Genomic DNA, 10,702 nt, shown 5'->3' with positions numbered 1-10,702 from the left:
ATCAACCAGCCAACTCACTAATCGGAGGGCGGTCCATGATATTCGACGCCGTCTTTGCATTGCTCTGCAAGACGGGGTCTATATCAGGCAACTTGGGAATTTGCACAAGCAGATCAATAGTTCGCCGCAGAAGGCGGGCTAAATCGCCCTCGTCCATTGCACAATCCATCATGATCTCCCTCCATGTCAACCCAGAAACCCAGGCTTCAACCATGCCTGCAAACTGGGTATCCAAATAGCATGGTATATTTACCCCATGCTTTTCTTGGAGCTGTAAGAAACTGCTTCTTTGCTCGTCCAAGAAGCTCACCACGTCGACTACTGTGCTTGAAGGTTCATATATGTAGCTGTTATTTTTCCAAGGTCGAATTTTGATCCCTTCAGATACTAAACTTGCGCACACGGCAGCAAGTTCTGTAGGCTTTAAACTTAATAAGATCTTATTTCGAAGAACCATGGCAAGCCACAGTTCATTCTCTCCTCGGATGGCAGCTGCAGTTTCACCAAGTGGAAATATGGTATGAGTGTTAATATCTAATGCCCGAGTTTCGTGTATGACATTGCTGATCTGCAAGAACTCTTTCCAGCCAGATGGTTCAATCTGCTCTATTCGATTAGTCAGACGTCTTGCTCTACCCTTCAAGCGCTTAATCTTCTCCTCAGTAAAGCTGGCCATGTCTACGATCTTCTTGTATTCTCTGAAGCCTTGTGTGCGTGATATCTTTTTCTTCAGACGTGAAACTTTACTTCTTTGTTCTTTGTAACGCTCTACAGCATGATTATATGCTTGTGACTTGTGTAAAAGCTCATCATGTTCAGAAAGACTATTCAAGACAGGTACATTCAAACTCCAAGACCACGTCTCAAGAGATCCTTCCATGCCCCAAAAACCACCAAGATCAGACTCGGCAAGCTTCTCCCACTTCATTTCGGTTCTATCAAGAAGCATGCTCATTATTTCCCGAGGCAAAGCATCTCCTAGAGCTAAGGCAACATTTGGAAAGCCTGTCTTATAAATTGTTTTGATCCACTTTTCTGTAAATAGGTACCAAGAGTTATCTGAGCCAAGAGCGGCATAATACGATGGTTCAAAAACTGAAGTTGGTTCAGACTCTACTGCTACTGGGGTTAGTGCAAAAGAGTCATCCACAGAAACCATGTTCTTAAGTTTTGAGCCACTTAGTGACTCAACCTTCCCCAAATAAACAGCTGGGATAGAGTGTTGAACTCCTTCTGAATCTTTATACTGCAAGCACAAAAAGGGTAACTGCCCATTTTCGCATTCCTCTAATAAGGGCCGTAGTGAAGAAAGCTTCTGAGATTCCATTCTTTTTCGAAGTTCAGTCCTTAGGCGTTTCTCTGCCCTTAATTCTTCCTGTAGATTCGCAATCTCCTTGTATGCTGGTCCAGACAAGAGCTTCCTGCTTTTTCTGTCAATGGCATCATCACTAATTTCCAAAGTCAGCATCTCTATTTCTTTCTCGATTCTAGCAATCTCCTCTTTTGCAGCAAGCATAACATTGCTCCCAACATAGTTTCCAAAACTTTGTTCAACTAGCTTTCTAGCTTCGTCCAAAGTTCGCCCAGATTGGGAGGCTTTTGTTTCATCTGATTCATTTGACCTACGAGTAACTTTTGAACCGGCAAGAAGATTTAGCACCATTCCATATGAAGCAGTAAACTGTGATACCAAAGGTTCAAGTCCGGCAAAAAGAATCTTGCAACCAGCTTCAGCACCCTCGTAAGGATTTTGAATAAGCACTACATGACCCCTGTCATCCGTGCCTCTACGTCCAGCACGCCCAGCCATTTGAAGTAGTTCATTTGAGCTCAATAGGGTACGTCCACTGTCACTCCTTTTGCTGAGGGATGCAATAATGGCTGTTCTAGCAGGCATATTGATTCCCGCAGCAAGTGTTTCTGTAGCAAATACAACCTTAACAAGACCACGCTGAAACAGCTCTTCTATGAATGATTTCCATAAAGGTAGACAGCCCGCATGATGGGCAGCAACCCCTCGCAGTAACCCCTTTACTGAACTCTCCCTGATAGCATCCGGATACTTTAGGCGGAACCTCTTCAACGCTAATTCAACCTCACTTGCTTCACAGTCATCCAAAAGGTTGCAATCTTGAACATACTGAACGGCGGCATCACAACCTTTCCTGCTAAAAATAAACCATACTGCTGGTAGCATATCCCTAGCCTTAAGGTGCCATAATGTATCAGTAACTTGAGGCACCTATAAGAATGGCAAATAAAACAGTATGATCAGATCGATTGGTCAATAATTGCAGGAACATTGATATCACAGGTAGAAACATAATAAAACCTAACTAATTTAGTTTTCCAAGGACAAAGAAAGCAATTCGTGTAATGTGTCTGTGTCGTGTCTCAAAAGATTGATGCAGAAATCATACTTGTGAACGGTATATTAAGTTGATGTCATTCTTTGAAAGTGGTCGTCTAGACATGTTACCAGTACTGTCATCATAGCTAGTCTCACTAGTCCGTCTTCTTGAATTCCTCCTTCTCGATCCATCATCTTTATTAGATTTTGGTGCAGGAGCACTGAGTTGCAGATAATTGACTGACAACCTCCTGTTCATTTACAAAAAATGTTAATATCATTTGATGTTCCCCTATTTTCAAAGGAAAGAAGTACTGGGAAATAAAGTCAGTACAAATTATTTCATAATGAAATAAGATCAAACTACTGGCTTTAACCATTTTGATCATCTGTTAAGACAGCAGCTCAACAGCAAAAACTAGTGGGGAAAAAAGGAACAAGAAAAATACCTATTCATGTGTTTTCCAGATTTATCAAGAAGTGGTAATAAAGAAGTCTTCATCGAGAAATGCCAAGTCAGTGGTACTGGACGCTTTGTTGAAGTTACCAATTCAGTTTTACCATGAATCTAGAAACAGGATGAAGGGAAAATTCAATTAACTCTTGCAAGTCCTAACAATCAAATGTGAAGAAAAATGTAAAATTGAACAAATGAGGAAAAAACAAAGTCACCATGTAAGGCCTAAGTACCTGACCAATCCAACCAGCCAATTCATCTGGATTAGCAACTGTTGCGGACAAACATATGAGTTGAACCTCTTTTGGGGAATAAATAACCTGGAATATTTGATAACACTAATATTACTACTCTGATGACATTATTGGCATGATAACACTAATAAAAGAGGCATGATGGCAAAATGCACTTACAATTTCTTCCCACACTGTACCGCGAGATATGTCACTTAGATAATGAACTTCATCCAAGACTATTACATCCACGTGAAATAGTGAGTCCCGCGCAGAAGCCATTCCAACACTGCACTATGAAAACTAAGGTGAATTTTCCTTTACTCCAACAACAAACTCAGTCGCTGAATTGGAAAGCTAACATCATGAATATCTACACTAGTTCTGAAGAGATGGAATAGAAAGTTGTTCTGCAAAACCTAAACATACCTCTGATACAACATGTTGCGCAAAATCTCTGTGGTCATGATCAGAACCTGAGCCTCTTTGTTTATTGCCGAATCCCCCGTGAGAAGGCCAACATTGTCCTCACCAAAAGTTTCACTGAAATCACAACAACAAATCAGCTAAAATTCAACTTAGCTACTGACGTATGAGCACATCACCTACATTGCCAAACCAACAGGTCATAAACTGATAAAAGAGCAACTAACACTCATTCACATACCGAAATTCGCGAAACTTCTGATTCGACAAGGCCTTAAGCGGAGTTGTGTAGAACAATCTCCTTCCTTTAGCTACAGTAGCTACAGCAGCAGCTTCCGCTATCAAAGTCTTTCCGCTACTCGTCGGCGCTGACACAACTACTGATGAGCCTCTCAAGAATGCTTGTATAGCTAATCTCTATCCAAAATCAACACCTCAAAATCAGTACATGATACACAAATTGATACAGAGAAATCAGAAAATGTGAGTAGTCTAAATCAAAACACCACCTGAAACTTATCGATTCGGAAATCGTAGATAGAAGCAAGCGCGCCGTCGTCGATCATTTCCTCGCCGAACTGCTTGACGTCCTCGCAGAGCTTCTCCACTCTCTGCCACCTGAATTCCTCGCTTCGAATCGCCGGAGACGACTCCATGTCAATTTCATCGTCGCTTTGTTCGAGGCCGTCGTCGGAGATTTCGCCGGAAATGTCGTCGTACTCGTCGGCCGCGACGTCTTCTTCGTCGTCGTCCTCCTCCTCGAACTCGTCTTCCTCCTCATCGTCGTCGGCGTCGGAGAGCTGAGATTTCGCGGCGAAGGCGGAGCTAGGGGACTGGAAAGTGACTCGGAATCGGAGTAGATTAGGGGGAAGAGGTGGCGGTGGTGGCTTGGGGGAGGAGAAGGCTAGGGTTTGGGTGAGGTGGTGAAGAAAGGGAGGAGGTGAGGGTTTGAGAGAGAGGAGGCGCGTGAAGAAGAAGGTGGGAGAGGGTGAGAGGATAGAGAGTGTGTCCATGGCGGGAGAGATTTTTGGGCAAAATCTTGTTCAGTCCGTATTTATCGTCTGGGAGAATCATACGCCATAATTTGAGATTGGAAAAAAATCTCTCATACGGCTTGCCGTAAACGGCAGCTATCCACTAATAAATGGGCCTCAAGGTTTATGGGCCTTATTACCAAGTGAACAATGCCTGAACTGTACAGTGGTCCCACCGCCTCAAGGTTGATCTCTTCGATTACGAGCTGTTTGAAGCTCTGCGTATTCAAGTAATGTAGCCTTTGATTTCCAAAAGTATTTGTTACATAAATGGAAATGACGTATGGACTATAATCACTATATTTAGTTGAACCAATTGCTACATTTGGACGTGTTTTTCGGGCTGCTAATAGAACCTTTCTAAAGGGTTTTCGGCATTTTTTACCTCATGCAGCTTTTATACGGCATGCAGAATTCCTGATTAAATGTTAGAAATATGCCTTATCAGATCACCTAGTGCCGTTGATTTGTGCAAACTGATTGTCAAGAGTTAGTGTATGCAGTCACAAGTAATTCCCTGGACCATTCTGATTTAGGTTTATTGATATCAGATCTGAAACAACTACTACAACAAGCTGATTTCGCCATTCTTTGTCATGTCATGAGAGAATGTAACATGGTAGCACATACTATAGCTAGAGAAGTCAAGTTGGTTGTTCATTATGATAATTTTTTTTACCATTATTCTTCCGAACGTGGAGATGTTACTCTCTCAGGATTATAATGATGTTTAATCAATAAAGTTCTTCATTCCCTTAAAAAAAAAAATACTACATCTGGACAGACTTCATTATTATTATGCTAGGGTCTAGACACTGTTATATGAACCCACGTTACTCTTTTTCTGATGGTTCCAAATCAATTTATACCGATTAGCATTATATACCCTTTTCCAGTTTTCCATACAAACACATAGCATTCAATCAAAAATATAAAAACATAGCATTTTGTACATAAATCTTTTAATTAGAGGACCAATACCAAAAGGCCAAATAACTAAAGGGCATGATGTGTCTGTTTTGCAATTGGCAGTATAAAACAAAAAGGGTGGGCTGTGTTAGCGCCCCTTGGCAATATAATACCAAACAACACGCAGCACATCTTTGCTTACTCCCACCAAACACTTGGATGCCCCATTAAACACCAGTAAGGGGATCTATTTTAGTCAAACGTCTGCACTTACAACCCTTATATTTGTTTTTTCTTGTTTTTTCCTCTCTCAAAAGTCTTATAATCACTAGTCGCATCTGAAATGCTCTATCGATACATTATAACATAGTATCTGAGCATTTAACAGACGAAATTAAAAAGCACACTCAACTACACAAAAACCACTAAACGAGTCGAAGACATCGGACATCAGCATAAAGATTACTTAACGTGGAAATGACAATCTTGAAAATGAAGGTAATTTGCAATATATGGTAAATGGCCCAAGAAGTAGAAAATACTGTAAACTTGTAAAGTCCAAAAAATCAGCCCGTCACCTAATGACACCAGTAAGCCAAAGAAGACCCATCACAAAATGTTAATATTTTAAAGATTTTGATACCCCCCATTTCGCTTCTATCTCTCTCACCAAACCCCCTCACTCCTTCTTCACCAAACCCTCCTCCACCGGATCTCACTCTCTCCCAGAGCCGATCCAATCCCGCCACCATGGCTCTCTCCCGCCTCTCCTCCTCCTCCTCCGGATCCAGCCTCCTCAAACCCCTCGCCTCCGCCCTCTCCCTCCGCCGCTCCCTCTCCTCCGACTCCACCTCCCCGATCACCATCGAGACCTCCCTCCCCTTCACCTCCCACGTCTGCGACGTCCCCTCCCGCACCGTCGAGACCTCCGCCGCCGAGCTCATGAAATTCTTCCGCGACATGGCCCTCATGCGCCGCATGGAGATCGCCGCCGACTCGCTCTACAAGGCCAAGCTCATCCGCGGCTTCTGCCACCTCTACGACGGCCAGGAGGCCGTCGCCATCGGCATGGAGGCCGCAATTACCAAGAAGGACTGCATCATCACCGCCTACCGCGACCACTGCACCTTCCTCGGCCGCGGCGGAACCCTACTGGAGGTCTTCTCCGAGCTCATGGGACGCCAGGGCGGCTGCTCCAAAGGAAAAGGAGGATCCATGCATTTTTACAAGAAGGAGTCCGGGTTTTACGGCGGCCACGGCATCGTCGGAGCTCAGGTGCCGCTCGGATGTGGCTTGGCTTTTGGGCAGAAGTACTCCAAGGACGAAACGGTGACGTTTGCGCTCTACGGAGACGGTGCTGCTAACCAGGGGCAGCTTTTCGAGGCGCTTAATATCTCTGCGCTTTGGGATTTGCCTGCGATTTTGGTCTGTGAGAATAATCACTGTAAGTGTGATCAGTTTGATTGGTTTGTGTGATTTTTTTTAGATGCATTGCTTTCGGAAATGATAGGTTTACTGATTTGAATTGGTTTTACGCAGATGGAATGGGAACGGCTGAGTGGAGAGCTGCTAAGAGTCCGGCTTATTACAAGCGTGGAGACTATGTTCCTGGCTTGAAGGTCAGTTGAACACTGCTTAATTCGTGTCCTGAAGTTTTTAGCTACTTTTATAAATGATACGTGTTGTTTTAAGTAAAAGTATGGCGCGTTTGTCAAGTTCAAATTATGATCAGGAGTGTGCTGAAGTAATTTTACTGTGGCAACGGGTAGAATATTTTAGCTGATAAGGAGTTTAATCTCTTAGGAGTAGTTTTGTTCTTTTTGCTAATGTGTTTTGTGAACAATTTTCTACTTTGGAACAGGTAGATGGTATGGATGTGTTTGCTGTGAAACAGGCATGCAAGTTTGCAAAGGAGCATGCTTTGAAGAATGGACCCATTGTGAGTTTCATTTGTTACTCTGACAAAGTGTTTCAAGTTCTTTGGTCAAATTATTGCTTACATAAGTTGCCTTTAGTATTAACGCCACACAACGTAGTTTGATCACACGTATATTGAAACCTGATGTACTCGTAGGTTGGTTAAATGACTTTTGGTGTGAGAGCCCCTCACTTAGTCACTCCAGTATGATGTTAGAGTCTGCAAAGGGCATGTAACATTATAGCTAAAATGAACTGACTAGCATTTCTGCTTCATCAAAACTCCTGAAATTTTACACGAGTAAAAGAGAAATACTGGAAATGCAGTGGGTGTAGAATGTTTGGTTGAAGTTTTACACCATATGTGTTGGAAATTTTTTTCCCATGTTCTTAAAATGAAAATTTTGGGAGTGTTCAGGAAGTTAGCAAATACAATTTAGAAGTTGACAAGTCCTAATATTTTAGCAGTAAATAGATCAGACATCTTCTTGGCATGCTCACTTAAAAGTTGTCAGGTTCTGTGTGAGTTTGGTTCAGACAAAATCATTCCAATATTGTTGGTTCAAAACCAGCAAGTTGTTAGTTGATTGAGGCATTGACAACACTTAAAAACTTTTTTGAAGTTTTTATGTGAAAAATGATAGTCTACTGTTAATTTTCATGTATAATCTGACAAACTTTTTCTGTTTTTGTGCTTTCAGATTCTTGAAATGGACACTTACAGGTACCACGGTCACTCCATGTCTGATCCTGGGAGCACCTACCGTACACGTGATGAGATATCTGGCGTGAGACAGGTTTGATTTTACTGATGCAGCTTTTTGATTACTTAGTTAAGGGGATTATATCCACACCTTCAAATATGTATCTTCTCTTATTTTACCTGGTGATGTGATTTTAGGAGCGTGATCCAATTGAAAGAATAAGAAAGCTGATATTTGCTCATGATATAGCGACTGAGAAGGAGCTGAAGGTATTTTTTACTATTTTATATTCAATCTGGCTGGATTATATATTAAACTTTGAATTCCATTTTGGTATGCCTGGTTCCAATATCAAGGTCGAGTTCTTTAGAACAGTTGGTTTTGTCCTCATTTCTTATCTTGCGGGGGTATTGATCCCAGCTTACATGCCGGAAAGGAAATGTTAAAATGGGAATGATGCTGGAATTCAATTGATTTACTTGTGAAAACTGAATACGTTCTTCTAAATTTCTGTTCTTTCAGGATATTGAGAAGGAAGCAAGAAAAGAAGTTGATGAAGCCATTGCTAAGGCCAAAGTACGAAACTTGATATTCTTCTAATTTTAGTAGTTCCTTTCTGATATGGATGCAACTGTCTTTCATGATCATATACTGTTCACCCACATTTCTGATATTCGGTTTTGTTATGTTTCCAGGAAAGCCCAATGCCAGAACCCTTTGAACTTTTCACAAATATTTACGTGAAAGATTGTGGACTCGAGGTAATATTTATCTCCCTCAACCAGACATACTCACAGCCATACACCTTATTCTATAGTATTCACCATGAGCAGCAAATGAAGCTTATAGATCTTAGTTGAGAATGCCTCTTTTCACAAATGAAGCTTACTGTCACATTTGTGATTATATGTTGCTACCCCTGATAGGTCTCTGTCTTATTATAAGTTGCTTGTGTCTTTGGCAATATTAATGTGAAACTATAAAAGAATCTTGATCATCTTATGTTTGCCAATCTCTAGTTGATTTTACACCCAGGGAGAGTGACTCTGTTATTCAGTTCCATTAATAGACTTTAACAAAAATACAATGATCAAGAATGAATATGCATTAGTCATTTCGTTATGTGGAGTTCAGTTTATAACATAGTGGGTGTCAAAATAAGTGTTTCTGTAGTCTTGTGTATAAATCCATGACCTGATCTATTCAACTTTTGGAATTTGGTTCTCACTGACTTTCATGTATTAGCATTTATAAACTATTACTTGGCCCCTTTTCTTTGCCTCTTAAGTTATAGTTTGAAAGTTTAGTTGAAAAGACTTTTCTTACTTTCTGAATGTATATATGGTCCTTGCAGGCTGCAATTGCAGCTTAAGTTCATATCTACTCTCCACTAATCTCAATTTGCAACTGTTGTTGTTATACTGATAACGATTATTTTGTACTCTTTTGACTGCAGTCATATGGACCTGATAGGAAAGAAGTCAGGGCCGTGCTTCCATGAGTTGAAAGTGGAAGTTGTTGCAGATAACCAGTGACTGTTCCTCCCGTCGACCATGGAACCCTTTCTTACAAGTGCATTGCGCCTTCCGGTTATCCTGGAAAACATAAAAACAATAATTGGTTAAAGTCGAGATTTGCCATCTCTTCCTGATTATATTTGATATGCGTCATCTTCTTTGTATAGGATATTGTTTCTCCTCCCAAGTACTTGGGTGGAAATTTTGCATTCTAGGCATGTACATGATCTCGGGACGCGAGACATACTGCTTACACTGTTGGGATTGGCCTCAGTGTTTTTACCCTATTATCTTCGTGTCCTCCTGGAGTCGATTATGTTTAAGCGTTAACTTCTGGATGCGTTTTGTTCTTGTTACGTATGAATATATTGAATAGCGAAAGTTGTGCGTGGAATCAATACCAATGTATTGAATAGGAACAACCAACCTACCCTTGAACTTGTAACAAAATTATAAGAAAGAAATAAACTGAATATTCAACATCTAAGCATTCGCCGTTTTTCCATTTTGTTTCTTCTCGGTTTCTCTCTACTTCTCTCTTCCGATCTACCTGTAGAAGATGTGCATGCCAAGATCGGCAGTTGCATGTTGTTTTTTTTGGTGATCGAAGATCAGCAACTCATTGATTGTGGATAAACTGAGAGAAAAATGTTGATACATGCAATTATTTTGTGGGCATATGAGTTTCGGATCCTTAAATTTGGTAGATTTCGATTTAGATCGGGTCTTTTTCTCAATCCCCCTCTTCCTTTGCATTCTGGTTTCACGAATTTGGGTAATTTACTTTGTGCATGTCGTGATCATGTTTGCTTTTCTTCGATTTAGGATTTATTTGCTGGGTTTTCTGAAAGAGTTTCTTGAGTTTACTTTCAATCTTTGTATGTCAATGATTTGGGGTTTCAATGATGCAGGGGTTTAAGGTGTAATATTGGGTTTGTCATCAGCAAGGACAAGGGAGGTGGTTCTGGGTTTTTGGGTTTTTGATGTGAGGAGGAGGAGCATCGGTCATAATCAGGGTTGGAATTTACGCCAAACTTTTCGTCTTCCAGAAATTCAACTTCAGGTGAGTTCCTGATTCGATCAATTGATGTTTCTGCCCCTCTCTCTATGAGAAGCTTCTATTTCACTTAGTATTTGTATGTATAGGAATTTCAG

The 10,702-nt window shown here is 41.1% G+C and overlaps 2 protein-coding genes across 2 annotated transcripts; one reads left to right on the top strand and one right to left on the bottom strand.

The window, feature by feature from the left end:
* Nucleotide 1: 1 nt before the first annotated feature.
* LOC101310119 (DEAD-box ATP-dependent RNA helicase ISE2, chloroplastic-like) lies at nucleotides 2–4,479 on the bottom strand. Its single transcript, XM_004298547.1, has 8 exons — nucleotides 3,976–4,479; nucleotides 3,708–3,883; nucleotides 3,470–3,583; nucleotides 3,221–3,329; nucleotides 3,041–3,127; nucleotides 2,800–2,918; nucleotides 2,421–2,601; nucleotides 2–2,242 (listed from the first exon to the last, which is right to left on the bottom strand). The coding sequence occupies exons 1-8, from the start codon at nucleotides 4,477–4,479 to the stop codon at nucleotides 2–4; spliced, it is 3,531 nt and encodes a 1,176-aa protein (XP_004298595.1).
* Nucleotides 4,480–6,092: 1,613 nt separating this feature from the next.
* Nucleotides 6,093–10,012, top strand: LOC101298701 (pyruvate dehydrogenase E1 component subunit alpha-1, mitochondrial-like). The gene is made up of 8 exons (XM_004297634.1): nucleotides 6,093–6,853; nucleotides 6,949–7,028; nucleotides 7,271–7,348; nucleotides 8,028–8,123; nucleotides 8,228–8,299; nucleotides 8,553–8,606; nucleotides 8,726–8,791; nucleotides 9,487–10,012. The coding sequence occupies exons 1-8, from the start codon at nucleotides 6,160–6,162 to the stop codon at nucleotides 9,529–9,531; spliced, it is 1,185 nt and encodes a 394-aa protein (XP_004297682.1). The 5' UTR covers nucleotides 6,093–6,159; the 3' UTR covers nucleotides 9,532–10,012.
* Nucleotides 10,013–10,702: the final 690 nt, after the last annotated feature.

Source organism: Fragaria vesca, linkage group LG4, assembly GCF_000184155.1.
Source record: "Fragaria vesca subsp. vesca linkage group LG4, FraVesHawaii_1.0, whole genome shotgun sequence".
Lineage (NCBI taxonomy): Eukaryota > Viridiplantae > Streptophyta > Magnoliopsida > Rosales > Rosaceae > Fragaria > Fragaria vesca.
This window is presented reverse-complemented; position numbering and strand designations above follow the sequence as displayed.